At 39.3% G+C, this 19364-nt stretch overlaps 1 protein-coding gene across 2 annotated transcripts in view; it reads right to left on the bottom strand.

Moving 5' to 3' along the window:
- The window catches only part of LOC148877705 (protein FRIGIDA-ESSENTIAL 1-like), a 50856-nt gene extending 31984 nt beyond the window's left edge, over positions 1-18872 (bottom strand). For both annotated transcript variants that reach the window (XM_088942554.1, XM_088942562.1), the window contains exon 1: positions 18395-18872. In XM_088942554.1, coding sequence (XP_088798680.1) covers positions 18395-18662 — 268 coding nt within the window. In that variant the 5' untranslated portion in view covers positions 18663-18872. The remainder of the gene's footprint in view (positions 1-18394) is intronic.
- Between the last annotated feature and the right edge of the window lie 492 nt (positions 18873-19364).

Genomic DNA, 19364 nt, shown 5'->3' with positions numbered 1-19364 from the left:
ATTGTATTTAAATTTATAAAAAAAATTATTTTTATATACTATATTATATATGAATTTATATAAAATAAATTCAACATGTTATATTTAAATTAATTTACTATATATAAAAATTGAAAAGTAATTAACTTTTTAATTTTTTTATATTTTAAAAATAAAAGAAGGGTTGGATTAAATCCAATCAGAGTCCGTTAGGATTCATATTCGAATATGAGGTCTTCAAATCCAATTGGATTTCCTCTACTGGTTCAGGTTGTGAAGGACAAAGTAGTAGCAATCAAAACCCTATCAGTTGTTTCATCCCAATCGTGTACAGCCATGTCTAGAAGGAAGGTTAGTGAACCCAAGGAGGAGAATGTGACACTTGGACCAACTGTCCGAGAGGGGGAGAACGTTTTTGGGGCTGCTCACATTGTTGCATCATTTAATGACACATTCATTCATGTAAATAATTTGTTAGGAAGAGAAACCATTGCCCAAACTACTGGAGGCATGAAAGTCAAAGCTGATAGGAATGAGTCTTCATCATATGCAGCCATGCTTGCAGCACAAGATGTTGCACAGTGGTGCAAGGAGCTTGGTATCACCGCTTTGCATATCAATCTTCATGCTACTAGTGGGAACAAGACAAAGACACCTGGTCCTAGTGCCCAATCTGCACTTAGAGCCCTTGCTCGGTCTGGGATGAAAATTGGCCGTAGGAGCTTGGTCCTAGTGCCCAATCTGCACTTAGAGCCCAACCTGCACTGTACTCGCAGAAAGGGTGGCAGAAGAGCAAGGAGGCAGTGAGTTCGCTTTTCACAATACCAAATCAATTGTGGGTGGTGGGTTATTTCAAGAGGATTTTTTTCTAGTTGAACCATTTTTGTAGTTTTTAACATAAAGATAATTTTTGTTATTTACTTTTTGGAGATTGTTAGTTTTTGATTAAAAAAAAATTCCAATCAGATTCAGATCCGATCCGTTTACAACCCTAGTTGGGAGAGCCATGGGCCTGATACTCAAAACTGCTTCCACTAACAAGATTGTTGAGATATTTGGCCGGGCCAATAATACCAGAAGCCAGGCCAGCATACCTTTCAAACTGTTATCAAGGACCAAGATGCAAGCCCATGGAGAAAAGGGCTTGTGTTACAATTGTGAGAAGTTTTGGCCTGGCCCTAAAAGTAAATCCCAACAGGCTTCTCTGCTACAAACAGATAGGCCCTTATTGATCAAAAAAAAAAAAAAAAAAAGATAACCTAAAGTTAAAGAGGCCTTAGATCTGAGAATAAATGAATCAACAAAAGGCCAATCTTTGGCCAATACATTCGCCCACCTGAAGTTTCCTTGCAATCATTAACTGGGCTTGTGTCCCCTCAGACCATAAGAATCATGGACCAGCTAAAGAATCAGGTTTTTCCATTCCAATTGATAGTAGTGGAAGCACACTTAACTTCATAACTAGTGTGCTACTCCACAAGCTTGGCCTGACCACACAACCCACACCTCCCTTCACTGTGCATAAGAATCATGGACCAGCTAAAGGATCAGGTTGTTTCCATTCCAATTGATAGTGGAAGCACACCTAACTTCATAACTAGTGCGCTAGTTCACAAGCTTGGCCTGACCACGCAGCCCACACCTCCCTTCACTGTGCATATAGCTGACAGAAACCAGTTGTCTTGTGACAGCATCCGCAAGGACTTGCTTCTCAAGGTGACACCTCATCAATTCAAAGTACAGTTGTACCCACTTGAATTATATGGGGCTGATTTTGCAATAAGGAGTTCAATGGCTGAGGCAACTAGGGCCAGTAGTATGTGATTAGGCCTGCCTCCCCATGGACTTAATGCTGATATACAAGTTCAAATTTCTAATTGAGAGATGGCACTCATTCAAGAGAAATTTTGAAGCAAAGGAGAGAAAGGAGGGGGGGATTTGGGGAATGGGTTATACAGCTATCCCTCTTTCTTTTATTCATAACTTATGCAGATATTACAATAGTGAAATGGCCTTCAAGATTGCAAAGTCCATGCATCTAAAGAAGGTTGTACACCAAGAGATGAAGGTTTCAAAGACTTTGGGGCTTTTCTTCTTGGATAGAGAAGAGTTTGATGAAGCCAATTTTAGAAGATTGTCATCTGGGATTGCTCCACCCAGTTGTTGATTCTATTTTTCTTTTTTTTTATCAATAGCAGAAAAGCTTTCATTAATTAAGAAAAGAATTACAATTAAACACAACAGAGAGAGATAAACTCTCATAACTCTCTCCGAGGAGACAAGGCATCAGCAAAAGAATTAACAAAACTTTTAGCCCACTGAAGCTTAACTTCTATGCCTTGACTTACCCATTTGAACTTTCTTCTTTCATTAATGTAATTCCACCAACCCAACTCCTCCTTTTGCGGCCAACTAATTGCCAGCTTAGACCCCGTTTGGCAACGTTTCCCGCATTCCCGGTGTTCTCACGGAGCAGAAACGCATTTGGTTCAAGAAAAACAAAAAAAAAAAAAGAAAAAACAAGGTATTCTCGCATGAGAACAGCACCCAAAGAACGTGTTCTTTGGGATTGAAAAATCGACACTCCCAAAGAAAACACAACTCCCACGACGTTAACCCCTATTAGCGAACACGTGTTATCGACTCCCACATGAGAGGAGGGGTATTTTGGGTATTTTTCACTAAGTAATAGAAAGAAGCCCTACCAAACCAAACATTTTCGTTTGATATTGAACTCCTCCAACTTACCACTGCAAATCTCAAAGGGAGGGATTCCCTTGGCTCCAACTAGACGGCAAGCGAACGATAGAAAGCACCGGCGACATTTCCAGCCAGGAATGCGTCAACAGGTATGTTGTCTCATCACCGTACCTGGTTTTGTGTCGTGTGTTCTATTTTAAACTCACCTTTTCTCCGGCCAGATTCACCTGAATTCGTTTTTGCTCCCACCGCAAAGATGAGTTTTAAACAATCTAAAACTGATGCGATCTGAAATCATTTTTCTTATATTATTTTGTTAGCATTTGTTATGTTTTATGCCAAATGGGTGTGGTTTCTTCTTTAATCCCATCGATGGTTATATGTTATGCCGAATGAGTGGGGTTTCTTCTCTAATCCCATCATTGTGTTTTGTTATGTCTTTCGTTATATGTTGAATATCACAAAAATTGTCCTTTGTTATGTGTTATGAACCTTTGCAAACCTAATGTTAAGAAATAGTTTCATTATCCAAATGCTATTTCTGTTCCTATCGAACAAAAATCCGTTCTCGAAGAACAATTTGCCAAACGTATCTATTACTCCTGAAGAGCAAGAAATAAAATTCTTGTTCTAGAACAGGAATTTCTAGAAGAACAGGAACAGGTGAGAACATTGCCAAACAAGGCATTAGAGTCCCCTTCAATGATCAGTTTTCTGATGTTTAGCTCTTCTGCTTTCCGAACTCCCTACATCACAGCCATGATCATAGCCCTCAAGGTCCCTTGAACCAATGGGGCCTCTCCCCTCCTCATTCCAAAAGACACCCCCTATATGCTTGACGGGCCCAGGTTTCTGTCACTACTTCCATCAAAGTTCAGCTTAATAAACCCGGAAGTAGAAGGGGACCAAAACAGCTTGATAACAGTCTTGGATAAAGATGAGTTAGCCACTTCCTTCCATTTCCTAAGTAGATCATCGATGGGTAAGCCTTCAAACCGGCTCAAAGATTTCACCCAATGAACCACTCTCATGGTAATGGTTTCAATGAGAACCTCTTTACTTCTCTCCTTGTCTGAAAAAACTCTTTGGTTCCTTTCCTCCCAAACCGACCAGTCTGAGATCACAAGTATTGATTTTTTCGAGGAAAGCTTCCCAACCAAAACCACTAACCCTAGGAGGAATAGGTTTGTTCAAAACCTCTTTAACAAGAAAAGGCACCAAAGAATTGTATGTAGGTTGGGTCAAGGCCAAGAAAAAGGAAGCACAAGAGAAGACACTAGAAGAAGCAGGGGACCAAAACCGACCATCAGACACTGAGGGATTCAATAATACCCCATACAAACTATGAAGTTGGAGACACAATTTAATTCAACATCTCTAAGTCCCCACCTAAGCCCCAAATTCCAAGCAAAGCCAGAACTAGAAAGGAGTGTATGTTTCTCAATTTAGAGGAGTTCAATCATCATTGGAATATCTCAATCATTTAGGTTCCTCCTAAATAAAGGCAACCAAACAACTCTACCATTGACAATTTCACAATTTCCCTTCACTAAACTGTTTATGTTCTGGAATAACATATAGAGTTGAAGAAAGCACAACTTCAAAGGTCTATCATCAGATTATGCATCGGTCAAGATCCTAACCTTGCTACCTTCACTGACATTGTAATTTATGCCTTTCAAAAATTCTGAATAGATTTTTTTGAACAAAAAAGAAAAAAAAAAATAAGAGGAGAATACGAGAAAGGTGATAAGAAATCACTCTAGAGAAGGGCAAAAATATGAAAAGATCGCCCCCTACAACCACAACCAAGGGAAAACCACCACTACTAGAAATACACAATAACAAACACCAAACAACCACCTCAACTCAAAGCCTTCCATTGAAAAAACAAACAAAAACCCAACACAAAACCAGAGTTACTTCTTAGCTTCAAAAGAACAGCACAATTACGGTTTTCCTTCTTGTCACATTCTTAGGTATCTTCACTACTTTAATAGGCCCCATACAAAAAAGACCCCCTTTCAGCCTAGCAAAGGCTTTTGAGACCTGAATAGGCCGTTGGTTTTTTGGACATCTAAAGTGTTTCACAGCATTCAAAACCAGCTTTGTATCCTTCAAACGCTAGCTGCTTCCTCCCTAGGTGTGCAAGTCGGGTACCAGATTTGAAGAGTTTACATTGCTCCAATTTTCTACTATCTCCCCGACTGGAAACTCACCCCCTCTTCATACCCTCTTTAAAAGCAACCCCTTCAATTTCGAAAAACATCACCCCCTCATGTTGTCCTTATCGCCAAACCTGAAACAACCAATCCCCTTACATACTTTCTCTCTTCCCCTACTTTCTTCTTCCATCTTTCTGAAAGCTTTCCAAGATGTTTGTTTGTGGAAGTTCTCGAATGAAAAAAAAAAAAGAAAATTAACCAGCTCACTCAAAACATGCAAATTCAGTTTCAGTGGTCCAAGAGGAGTGCCAATTCTTTCACATACTCTTTGGCTAAACAAGGGATGGGAAGAGCTAGTTTCTTTTGGGCTTTGTGTAATTTGATGTTTACTTTTGGGTGGGGCAAGAGATTTTACCCCCCCCTCCTGTTGTATCCTCTACCATCTCCTTTTATTAATAAAAGTTTCTGTTATTGATCAAAAACAAAATTACTCTCCACCCCCCAAGTACAAAAACAAAATTTTACTCATCTCAACCTCCATTTCAACAACTGTCTTGATGTTAATTAATTTTTCCACTTAGTGGGTTTCATCTAGAAACACCTATTCTGAGTGATCATCCTCGATCCTATCCTCTTCAATCTCTTCACCACCAACTCCTAACGGCTTAGTTCCATATTTTTTCCTATTGTAAACTTTGATCTTAGTCCCTTTTCCACTATGAACTACTTCAAAAACACCTCCCATTTCCTTGTCCTACCCCTCTCTTCTCTTTTCCTACAAATAGCACCCCCACTATCCTTCAAGCAACTCGAAAATGCAGCTACTCCCCTATCAACCTCAATCTCCGCTAACACACCCAGATAAATCTTGCGATTGCTCTCCACTTCTAACCTCCCTCCTAAATCTTGCAGCTTGCCCTCCTTAACCTTAGCACCCTCATCCAAACCAACCACAATTACTTCCCGAATAGAAACCTCCCTCTACTATCCACATTGGCACAAACCTTCACTAGGGGAAGAACCGCACAGCCATCACATTCAGCTTCAAAACTCTTAACAAAAGAACCAATACCTTGACTCTCATTAGCAGAACCCACCTTCCTAGTGAACCCTTGAATCTCACCCAACCATCTACCCAGCTCACAAGCATATTCAAATGAACAGCTGCCCCTAACTTCCCCAACAAAGAAAGAAGAGCATCCACCCCCAACTCTTGGCCACCCCTCAACAAAAGTAGAGGTTTGAATAGCGATACCATCTTTAACAAACAGATAAACTTGGGAATGAAAACCATCTTTAATTGTGTAATGAACAACCCCTTCATCTCCTTTGACTCGTCCAAAATCAACTAAAGAATAGCCCCCAAGACTCACTCCCGACCAAGATACATTTGACTAACGAATCACTAACACATAGCCCTTTGTATCTCGTGACCATCCAAACTCAATCTAGCCACTCTATAATCTTACCGCCATCTCCAAGCTTACCAATGTGCTTGTTTGCCTCCTTCCCATCACCATAGCCATACTCTGCCTTAACCCCAAGCCTCAAAGATTCCTCATCCAACCCCGCCCTTTCCTCCTTAAAAATATTCACACAATTCAACCAAAGACCTGGACCATTCCACACACCATTCCGAAAATTGGCCAAACCAAAGAAATTAAGAGTTTTAACATTATCAAACCGCTTCGCCAACTTAAAGCTTTTTGCCTTCTTATTACTTACTTCCCTCTCCACATGGCCCTCAATAAAATTATCCGTTTCAAATACCAACCCAAATTTTATTCCCAAAAATGCCCTTGTCTTCAACCTCTTGTTTCTAACCTTTCGACTTCCTACTCCCCTCCACACCAAACCTCAAATTTGTCTTCTCCAGCCTGACTTTGAATCAACAACTCTCAAGAGATCAAGCCAACTTAGTGGAATGGTGACATCAACAACCAATCTTAAATTAAACCATTCCCCAGCAAAACACAGTGCTAACGATGAAGGGATTAAATGGGTTTCCTCAACTTCAACTAAAATCCTTGCAACAACCAAATTCTTCCAGGACCAAGTATTAGTATTTTTTTGGTAATAAAAAAGAAAAACAAATATTAAAATAAAGAGAGATAAGACACACATATGACAATTGACAAGAAATCACCCCCCAGAAAGATAAACACCCAAGGCCCGATAGAAACAAAGCCCTTTGACCCTAAATTGAATTGTTGAAACAACAGAAATCTCCAAAAACAAAAAAAAAACAAAAAAAAAACAACCAATGTAACACCCTGATCCCCAACAAGACCCTATCCCTTTAAAAGACCCCACCCCAATAAGGTCCTTGCAATAGCAAGCCCCTCAAGACTCCTCTTCAGACTAGTTTTCAAACAATGGAAAACTCTCCTTGAGGTCCTTAAACAGCTTCCTTGTCATTTCTTCCCCTCCTAACACATAGAGCCCTAAAACCTTGTTTACTTGAACTGCATTTTCCATTACCTTATCCACGTCCAACTTCTCTTCTACCTTTCTAACTCCAATACTCCATCCATCTCCTCTCCCCACTCTTCTTACTCCTCATCAGAATTATTTTCCTCTAAGCTCCCCTCCTTTTCCTCTGTTTTTTTCTCTTCATTTATGTAGTCTTCCCCTAAACCATCTTCTTGTTTCCTTCCCTCAACCTCTCTTTGCACATGTCTTTCTATTGGCCTGAATGAAAACGTACGACAACCTCTTTTTCAAGCTCAAACTTAGGGACACTACTTCCAACAGCTCTCTTTTCTTTACATTTGATCTTTGAAACTTTTCTCTTATAAGCCCTCTTGAATTTGCTGCAAGGCCCATCCCCAAAAACGCCTGCCTTCAAACAATGAAAGACTTTTGTAACATAAACTAATTGTTTATTGTTTGGCATCTTGGCATTTCTCGAGCCAGCCTCATGCCTTAAAGATTTAACGTTCACTTCTACCCTATTCTTCTCTCTTTTCCTTCCTAAATCCACTCCTAATTTTCCAATAACAATATGTGTAATAGTGGGGCAATTTGGCAACAACCCTTGTCCCAATAGAACTTTTCCTTCTTTCTCCGTCTTTTGGTCATTCACAATAGAGAACATAACTAAGTCTTCATTGTTCGGAACCGAAGTTGTTCTTGTCCCAACAATTGAATTGTTGGTTTCCTAGATTTCCTCCCTAATCTCCCATCATCTTCCAGCCAAAGTTGCTCATTTGGCTATGTCCTAATGCTTTAAGCTTCCTTCTGAAACTCCCTTAGAGTAACTCTAGTTGATGCGCCCCAATTTATCTCGGAAGAAATGCCAAAAGATGAATCTTTGATCATGGGCTCAAGGGAGACTAACCCAAGACACTTTGCTTGTTCCTAGTTCTCCTTCGAGAGACTCCTTCACCGCAATACCCACAATGCCCGAAATACCACCCTCTTTGGGAGCAGAACTATCTCCTCCTTTAAGCCTAGAGTTTTAGAACACAAGGCGCAAAAAAAGCGCAAGGGCCAATTTGCACTTGAGGCGTAAGGTGAGGCGAGGCAAATGCCTTTTTAAAGCAAGGTGCAAAATACAAAAAAAATTCAAAAAATTCAAAAAAAAATCAAAAATATAATAAACATAATGTTAATAAAAAATATAAACTTAAATTTTAAATAAATGTTTTAAAAAACCTATTATCTAAAATGAAAAAACATAAACATGACATGTAAAGCTTGTTCAAATGAAAATTTAAAAATAAAAGCAAACATATAAAACATTTTCAGGCATGTAAAACTCACAATCTCTTTTTTTCCTCAATTGCATTACTTCAAGTAGCTACAGTGATGTAAAACATATTGCATTCTTGATTCTATGAGTCGCCTTTGTACCACACCCCTCAAAGCAATCCCGAACAAGTCCATGTTAGGGTCTTAAATTCTTATTTCTCATATAAAAATAATAATGATTTTATAACTTTAATTGCCTTTTAAGAAGATATTTTATTGGAATGAATGAATTAACAACATTAGCAAAAAGCACACACCTGGGCCCAGCCGTTAGGCTCAAAAAAAAAACAAAAAGCGCAGAATTTTAAAAAGGCACATGCATGGGCTAAGGCGCAAGCCGCACCAGGCGTGCACCTCTTGAAAGGGGTGCACCTAGGACCTAGGCGAGGCACATACCTTAAAATGTGCCTCGCCTGTGCACCTAGACGGGCTTGAGGCATGCCTTTTAAATCACTGTTTAAGCATCGCTGACAAAAGCTTTTTGATTTCTATAGGCCTTCTTCTCAACATCAGAATGTTTCTTTTTTTCTTTGCTTTTTATAAGATATAGAAGTAGAGGCCCCTTGAAGAGAAGGCTTTATCAAATTGAACTTTGACGGATGTAGCTCAGCCAATCTAGGTCCCCTAGTATTGGGGGTGTTTAGAAATGCAAATGGTCACCTTTTTGCTTTATTCTTGAATCCCATTGGAGTAGGTGATGTGGATGTAGAAGTCCTTGTAGTCTTACAAGAAGTGGAGCTTGCTAGAGAATTGGGCTTTGGCAAATTGCTAGTTGAAGGTGACTTTAAACTAGTAATCGAGTGGCTAAAGGAACGAGAGAAAGTGCCTTCGTCCTTTAGGGGGCTTTGCGAAGATTTAAATGGCAAACCACAAGCATTGAAGTAAGGTATCATTGGGAAAGATCAGCCAATGGGGTGGCAAACTGGTGAGCTAAGCAGGGGCAAGGGGTACACAAGAATCAATTATTTTGGGCATAGTTGTAATTTTCTTTTTACTCCTTGAGGCTACACCTTGTGCCTCTTTGGCAGAAGTTTCCACCTTATATCATTCTCCTTTTATTCTTTAATTTCTTTTTTTCCTTCCAGCCAAGTTCCTATTCAAGGGACTTCTACGTTATGGACTCACTCCTGTAATAGGAATAGAAAAAGATGATGATAGACCTAAAGTATGATCCATCAATTCACTATTCATCCTCTCTCTGTCGGGCTTACTTAGAATATCACGTAACCTTGTCACAAGAATGGAACTATCAAGCCCCAAAACAGAATACCCAACACTTGCCACACCCAGCCCATTCTCAAGGCCCAGACTAGGTAAACCTTGTTTCGAAGCTACCGATTCAAACCCAACCGACCCAATGGTTTTCACCCAAGATAAAATATCCCTCACTGGTTCAAGCAACCCTAGCTCGACAGAACTAGATAGGGTCAGCTCCACTTCCAACCTTGGAGCTAAAGAAACCTCCCCCACATCTCCTCGCATCTTTGAAAGAGACTTTTCACATTCCTTGTAGCTTATAGCCTACGGCCAAAGACCGTTGCACGCAACCTCTACAACTCTTCCTATGTAAGGCTCTTGTTCTCCCTCTTTTGCGGCTACTTGCCTAGGTTTCTCCTTTAGAGGAAACTCCTTAGAAAATTTGAATTGGTCCAATCATGTTCTGCCATGCAACCAGTTGTCTTCAACCTCTAGGTCTTCTACTCTTCTGGCTTCCGTCCAAAGATTACTTCAATGGAGGTAGCAAGCCATATTGAGTAAAAGAGGTTATCAGTTTGGACTTTCACCATCCTACATATATCCTTCAGCTTCACACCATTAAGGAGAATAGCTACAAAATGCAAATCGAGCATAAAAACTCCCAAGTAATAGTATCAACTTTTCTAAACCTACCACAAGCATTCCACACTGCTCTAAATGAATGGATAACCAAGTGTGAAGAGGTATTTAAAAAACCAATAGCCACACAAGGTATTTAAAAAACCACTTATCAAAAAAAGTGGTATCTAAAAAACCAATAGCCACACAAGACTTCTCACAACCACATTCCTAATGGCTTCAACCAACCAAAAAATGCAATAGTTTTGAGCCTGTTGAAGCACCTCCTCTGCCTCCTTGCTTTTAAAAGTAAAAAAGGAAAGAAAAAAAAAAACAGTGTTTAACCTTCTCACCTAACAAAAAGACTTATGCCACCATTTTTTAATAGCTTTCACCACTCCCTTCCAAATAACACATCTATAAAATGTATTCACCATCCTTGATTCCCAACAAAACTGATTCTACCATATGTGGCTTCAATAATCTCCTGAAACAAATAATCCTCCTAGCTGCCAAACTTCCATAACCACTTGGCAAATAAAGACTTATTAACATCCTTTATTCTCTTAATCCCCAAACCTCCACTTTCTTTAGGTGTGCAAACCTTGTTCCATTAACAAGGTGACTCTTCATTTCTTCCTTCCATCCACTCCACAAAAAGTCCCTCATCTTCTTCACAATCAGCCCAGCCACATTATCAAGGATAGAGAACATAGAGAGATAGTAGGTAGAAAGGGAAGACAGCACACTTTGATTAGGATAATTTTTCTTCCTTTAGACAAATATTGGGCTCTCCAAGGGTGGCAAGGGATCACCTTGTAATAAATTCCCTTTGCATGTTTTCAACCTTAAAACCATGTAAGCAATTCCCTTCTTTTGGATAATTCTTCTAAAGCTCTATTTTCAATCAAACAAAGAGCCACCGTAGCGCATCTAAATACAAAGGGTGGCAAGGGATCAGGATGCTTGTTGCCTCAACCATCTGAACCTAAAGAAATATCCATTGGTACTCCCATTTATCAAAACAGAAAATAAAGAGGCCAAATGCAGATTTTCATCCAACTATTCCATTTAGAGATAAAATCCATCTTCCACAACACATGGTCCAAGAAAATCCAATTCACATGGTCATACACTTTTTCCATGTCTACTTTGCAAAGAATTCCAGCTTTACCACTCGTTATTCTAGAGTCTATGCATTCATTAGAAATTAAGACTCCAAAAATTTGCCATTTGGAGTCACTTCTTGGAAGCTCTGAATCTAAGTTGGTGCATGCCAATCTCCACTAAAGCTCTGTTGGAGGAGGGGCATCTACCTGGGTTATCCAAGAAAGGGAAACTATAGTGGTCTTCCATTCCTTAGGCAGTTCTATAGGTTGTGTGGTCAGAAAGGAACAAAAGAATTTTTGAAAACAAAACTACTATTGTACACAGGACCATTTATACTTTTTTGAGGATGCCCTTTTTTTATGTCCTTCTTTGTACAGCTACTTATTGTACACAAGACCATTTATTAATACAAATATACTTTACCTTTTCTCAAAAAAGGACTCCAAAATTTTCCAACTGCCCACAAAAGCACCTTGGTGTTAGAGATAATGAACTCCATCATTTTCTTCATCCTTTTAGCCAAGACCCTAGAGAGAATTTTGTAAACATACAAGTAAGGCTGATTGGTCTAAAATCCTTCAATTCCAATAGCTCCATTTTCAGAAACCGAGGATATGAAGGTGGCAATGAGACTGTGGGTTGGAGACCCTTTAACATGAAACTCATAAACTAAGACCGAGTCATTCTTGATAAAATGCCAGCATTTCTTAAAGAAGGTCATAGTAAACCCATCTAGATCAGGCGCCTTATCATCCTCCATAACAAGAATAGCATGGTGAATTTCATCCTCCCTGAAGAACCTTTCCAGCTCTACAACCTGCTCAAAATATGAACATTTAAACTGCAACCCTTTACGTTTAGGTCATGTAGCCCATTTCTCCTTCAATAAGCCTGAATAGTATTGAATTATGGCCTCCTTAATGTCTTTCTCTTCCTCCACCACCCTACCATCCTCCTTATAGTGTTTTCTCTTCTTCTAAGCATCAGCCATCTCGTGAAAATATTTTGTATTATTATTTCCATCCCTCCACCAAGTTACTTTTGTCTGTTGTCTCCATTTCATTTCTTTTTTTTAACATTAAAAGAGAATTCCATTAAAATGAGAAAAGATTATGATTACAGATTATGAGTAGCCTCGGCTACCCCACTAAAAATTAAGAATCCACCTATCACTTCTGGTATTTCATCCTTACAACTGAAACTGAGATCAAAAACAATTATCCCTGTTTGCCCCTTGTTTTGCTAGCTGGTCTGCAAATCCATTTGCTGCTCTTGGAGTCCACTGAAGTAATATCTGCATGTCCTTGGAAAGACTTTTAACCTTCTTGATATCATTTCTAAACAGCCAGGGTGTCTTTTCAGTTTGCTTTAGCCAACTTATCACTACTTTGGAGTCACCTTCCACAACAAGCTTTCTCACCCCCACTACAATCCCCATGTCATTTCTATATAGTCCTCCAATTCCAGATCTTCCTGGGTTGCCAAGGCTGCTTCCATCAAAGTTTAGTTTGAGGAAACCTGATTCAGGGGGCTCCCACTCCTTTAAGGCCTTCTTCTTAACAGCTGAAGAGGAAGCAACTTCTCTCCAGTTCCTGATTAGATCATCCATTGTAAAGCCTGAAAATAACTTCAGAGATATTACACATGATATTACCTTTATCATAATCCTTTCTATTAATTCTTCCTTGCATCTTTTCTTTTCTTCAAAAATTCTCAAGTTTTTTCCTCCCACAGCACCCAGATTACTGCTGCCCTTGTGCATCCCCAAAGTGCTCTCCCTCTTCTTTTTGGCTATCTGAATGTTTAAGAGTCAAACAGCCTCTCCAAGTTCATCGGAACACCCCACCTACAACCAAAAAGATCAAAGAACCAATCCCAAATACTGCTAGCAAAAGGACAGGAAACAAGGATATGAAAAGCAGTCTCACCAATCATCTCACACAAACAGCACCAATTCAATGAAAGGCACCAGCCAGGCCGCCTCCTCTGTATCAGATCACATGTGTTGATTGCACCATAATAAACATCCCAACAAAAAAGCACCCACTTTGTGGGGGATAGAGCAACACCATACTTATTTTACAGGGAATGGTACCCCAGGTTGAACAGGATAAGGCAAAGACTTGAAAAGGGAAGTGCAGCTAAAGACACCAGATGGATAGGACGGGGGGTCGAAATCCTACTATCAAGTTTAGAGTTGTAGAAACACCCCTTCATGCAGCTGAAGTAAAGAAGACAAAGGAGTCCTTGGTTCCACCATATAGTTTTGAAAAGTCCAAAGCAAAATCCCCATATGAATTTCAAAACGGGACAGCCAAAATGTGTAATACATTCTTTTCAGCAGCTTCACAAAAGTAACTGTAGCCAAACTGGATACCCCTACTTTGAATGTGATCCAACATATACTTTCCAAAGCTACAAACCATGCAAATGCTTCCACCCAAGGTGGAATCGGATTTCCCCGTACTCCTTTCACCTCTGATCTCTCTACTTGATTCCTTAATAGGGCCAAATAGAAAGATTTAATAGAGAATCTACCATTATTGGATTCCTTCCACCACCTCAAATCCCTCCTATCCACCTGCATCTCAATCGATTGTAATTTTGAAGGCAGTTCGACACACTCCCCAAACTCCCAATCCAAAGGGATCTTCTGAACTTTGGATACTACACCACCCTTCCTTGAATCACTTCAAAATTCTCTGCAATAGAGGTGTTTTTTCTTGCTTAACCTATACAAACGTGGGCAAAGATCACAGAATTTTCCAACCCCGCCCAATCAACTTCCCAGAATTGTATGGCCTAATCATTCCCAACCTTGGAGGAAACAAAATCAAGAAAGTCTGACTGGAAATTCATTATTCCTTATCAAACGAATACTCCATAAGAAAACTTCAACTCCAAAGCATCCCAACCAAAGTAACAAACACCACCACCACATATTTACAAGCCACTAACTCTCCAAAAAGCATCCCTTTCCACCAATGCATATTTACAGGCTCTCCAACAGAGCTTTCACTAAGTTGGTGCATGCCTGTCTCAGTGAAAGCTCTGTTGGAGGAATGGCACATACCTGGGTTGACCAAGAAAGGGAAAGTTTGCTGGTCCTCCATTCCTTTGGAAATTCTGTGGGCTGTCTGGCTAGAAAGGAACAACAGGATTTTTAAACACAAAACTTCCTCCGAAGCCAAGGTCATCAATATGGATATAGGCCTATAGGGGTTATTAGGAGTTGGTTGTATATACATACTATTTTTAAAGAGGATACTTCTGACTGTGCCTTTTTGAGGATGGCCTTTTTGAGAGGTCCTTCTTGGCAGATTTTTGTACAGCTTCTCATTGTATAAAGGACCTTTTTGCTTTAATACAATTATACTTTACCTTTTCTCAGAAAAACTATTAAGATATATGTTCATATAGAATTTGAATAAATTTGGCAAGACATAAGTCTTCAGAAATGAAGCTTAGCTTCAAAAACTAGATATAATGATATAAGCAAATTATATGGGATGCTCATACCTGTATCTATATCCAGGATTTTAGGAAATGACGGCATACCCCCATTTCCCATATTTGTGTACATGCCCCCATCCAATCTGGGTATCGTAGATGTGTTGATGCCATAGTTATCAAGGTGACGCCTAGGCGGTTTTACAGTGTCGCCTCGCCCAAACACCTATTAGGTGACTGCCCAGAGACTTAGGCAGGCACCTAGGCAACCAGGCGGGCACCTAAAAACAAGGTGGGCACCTAAATAAATTTAAGAAATTGTTTTTTTCATATTTATTATTCTGATATTTTTATTGGCTATTATGTTGTTATAAAATAGAACTGGTTACATGTTAACATTTTATTATTAAGCCAATACTAATAAAATACACTGTTCATTTAATTTTTTGTCTTGCAAGGGTTTTTGCTCAATTGAAGAGGGAAGAAAACCGAAGGCTTCCAGCTCCATCTCCATCCCAACTTCCAGCTTCAGTTCGTAACCCAACTTCAGTTATTTTTTGCTTTTTTTTCGAAAAAACAGAGGCTCCGCCCCTATACTCCTCCCTTCGTCTACATCTCCACTCATTCCACCCCTGACTGTTCTCAATCGCTAGTCTCAGTCCCTTTTTTTGAAAAAAAAAAACAGGGGCTCCACCCCTATACTCCTCCCTGCCCCTAATCCCCTCTTCTTCTTCTGTTCTCAGTCGATAGTCTCAGTCCCTTTTTTTTTCGAAAAAATAGGGGCCTATACCCTGCCCCTAATCCCCTATACTTCTTCTTCTTCCTCTTCTTCTTCCGCCCCTATACTCCTCTCCTCCCTTCCTAGTTCCAGCACTTTTTTTTTTCAGTTTTAAAATAGAAACAGCCGAACCACACTCATCTCTTCTTCAATGCCTAGAATAGATAAATTTCAATCAAGGTATGTGTTTGATTTGATTCCTAGTTTTCTACATAATTCCTTTTATTCTTTGTTCATTTATTGTAAATTTAAAATGCTTTTTGTTTAATTTATTATTGATCTTTTTTAGTGTCTGTTAAAGGAAAAGTGAGAAAAGAGATAGCACTCAAGAAGGATAATGCTCAAGCTCAACATTCACTTCAAACTCAAATGTATGTCTTTGACTCTTTGTGAATTTAAAAAATATTTTTAGTATTTATTAGTTTAGCTTTTTAGTGTAGTTGCCTAGTTGGTTTAGACTCCTTTTTATTGAAATTAATATATTTAATGTTGAACATGAAGTCATGAATACATGCTAATTGCTAAATTGATAATATTTTATGTTTTTAGCTTTTTATATGAAATTTATGCACATTTGAATGATTTATAGTGTTAATAGTTAGTGTACATGCTTGCTAGTTAGCACACAAAACCAATAAAATAGCTTAGAAAAGTATGGATAAAGTAAAAACTCAAGAAAACTAACACTTTAAAATTCCAACGCCTAGGCGCCTGGGCACCCTCTGATCGCCTAGCCTCGCTTTGGCGCCTTGAAAACTATGGTTGATATATACAAGATTACATGTCAATTTAAAACACAGTCTATTTACAGTTATTATGTACTTATGATCCCCTTGAGTTAGACTTCAATTGTTTTAATTGTCCATAAGTATGAAATCCATACTACTGTAAACTTAGATTATTTACAGCTCTTCCACACATGTCTATTCAGATAGATTGAATCCTAGGGAAATGAATACCATACAATGCTCTTCAAATTTTAGTATCTTTTTTTATCAATAACTTTGAAAGAATTTCATTAATTAAAATGCTTTAGGATACAACAAGATGTTGCAAAAGAAATCAGCTTAGTAAGCTGACCCAGGACAGAATTACAAATGTGCCCAAAACATATATGTTCTTTGAACCCCTTGCTTTGCTAAGCTATCTGCCAAACTGTTGGCAGATCTCCTAACCCATCCCACCTGAATTGACATGTTCCTTGACATCCATTTAAATCTTCCAAAACCATTCTTCAACTGCCATGTCACCCCTTCCCCTTTCTGCAACCATTTTATCATAGTTTTTGAGTCTCCCTCGATGATCAGTCTATTAATCCCCAACTCTTTAGCCTTCTCAACCCCATATGCTGCAGCTAGAAACTCTGCCCTTACCACATCACCCTCCTCCACAGGACCAGAGTACAAAGCAATAATGAATCCATTTTCATCTCTGATGCCCCCCCCAATACCTAAAAGGCCTGGTTACCCAGACAACTCCCATCAAAGTTCAGCTTCTTTCAACCATCTGTTGGAGGGGGCCAAGTCTCAAAAAACTATCGTCTCGTAGATGATGAAGCAGGAATAAGTCCCCAAACCCTGAAAAAGTCTTCAACCTTAAAAGCTGAAAACAGCTTCAAGCTTTTTACCCAATGTGCCACGCTCAATGTTATTGTTTCAACTAAAGCTTCCTTGCATTTTTCTTTACTTGCAAATATTCTATCATTTTTTTCCTCCCAAATGGTCCAAACTATTGCTGCTCTAGTACACCTCCAAAGAATCCTTCCCCTCCTTGTCTTACCACTGATACCATTAGGGTTGAATAAACCTTCCACCCTGTCAGGTGAAAAGCAGTCTCACCACTCAATTTAAACAGGACACACCAGTTAGGGGACAAACACTAATTTGGTCTTTTCCTTTGAAGTACATCAAAGGTATTAATACAACCATGAAAAACTTCCCAACAAAAAGCACTGATTTTAGGGGGAATAGGAAGGCACCAAATTTCTTTGACTGGAAAATGAAGAGAAGATTGTGTGGCAAACATGGAATGTAGAAAGGATTTACAAGAAAAAAACCCGTCAGAATTAGTAATAGCTCCATTACAATCATACTATGTAGGCCTTTCTCTTCTTTTGTGCTGTCGGAAGCTGCTTCATTATATTTGTGCACCAGAGTAGATCCTCTATGTGCTCTCCCGCTTTTTGATATTCAATATTCACTTTAATCTGTCACTTGATACATTGTTAATATACGATATTTTGAGCAATAAAGCACATCCCACGAGAACCCCGGTAATACGAAAGTGCCCCTTCCTCTAGAACAATCTCATCCACATAGATTGAAATAATCCACCAACACCGGTGGTTCCGTAGTGCTTCACCCCCCCCCCTTTTCTCTTCTTGTCTTCTTCTTCTTCTTCTTTTTTCAGCGTCCCAAAAACAAAGTTTTTGTAAATAATATCCAAGTAAAGTTTCATCCTATTGAAATATCCAGCATCCAGGTAAGGATTTATAACTAATACAAGAAATGCAACAAGACTGAAGCTAGTAGGAATATTAAATTATAAATAGTGGAGTCGAGGTAATGAAACAAAGGAAAAATTCAAGAACGGTAAAAGATGGTTAAGAGGCCCAAAATTAATAAGACATTAAGCAATAACTAACCGTTCTTGCCCTGATCAGCTGATATTGGCGAATCTGAGGAATCATCTGCTTTTTCTATTTCATCACCACCACCATCATCATCAGCATCATCCTCAACGACTTCTTCAACTTCTTCTCCGTCGACATCTTCTTCCTCTTCCTCGTCTACTTCTGCAACATCGCTGTCGTCGTCGTTGTTTCCAGCATCGGAACCCGAATCCTTGCCGGACGATTCAGCGGTGACAGGCACGTCCTCCTCTTCAGAGGATGAGGCGGCGGGTGAGGCCATTACGGGTGAGTTGTATACCCTGGCTAGCTATTCGCTCTGGCCCTCTTTTTTTCTGTAGAACTGAGCCTTCTCTCGCCCTTCGGGAGGCAGATTCGGAGTAACGGAACGAGAAATTGAGAATTAATGAGACTGCGCCAGTACCACTACCCTGTGGAGCTTGCCCCGCCTACTAGGGTGCAAGTCGGGCCTGGTTGAGGTCAACCCTGACTCAACCCGTATTGTTGAACCCCAGCCCTAAAGCTTCGGGTTGGGTTGAAGTTTGGGCTTAGGTTCAAACTTCGAGTTGGGTTCAAGTAGGGCTTAGTTCCCGATTAGGGGTGAGTATCGGTCAGGTCGATTCGCTTATATGGTAAAATTTGGAATCTACGTTATAGGGGTCGGTTTGAACCTACCCTATGAAAGTTGATCCTGGTTCGGTGGTTTCAGGGTCGGTTTTAAGGTCTACTGTTGGAATCTGTTTTTTCATTATTTCTTCCCAGTTCAAAAAAAAAAATGTATTCTTTAAAAACTTGGTTGTCAATAAATATAATATATAGTTTAAAACTTATATTGTGAATAAATTGAGTATAACTTAGTATATAGATTATCATTATATGGTTCAAAATTTATAATTTAAAGTTACACTTTATAAATATTATCTTTTATACATTGAAATATTAAAATAAAAACAAATGATCAAATAACTTAAGTAATTCAATGGTC

The sequence above is a fragment of the Nelumbo lutea genome, chromosome 1 (assembly GCF_056320005.1).
Source record: "Nelumbo lutea isolate HS-2025 chromosome 1, American lotus-T2T, whole genome shotgun sequence".
Taxonomy (NCBI): Eukaryota; Viridiplantae; Streptophyta; class Magnoliopsida; order Proteales; family Nelumbonaceae; genus Nelumbo; species Nelumbo lutea.
Note: the sequence above shows the minus strand (reverse complement) of the source record. Positions and strands in the feature narration are given on the sequence as shown.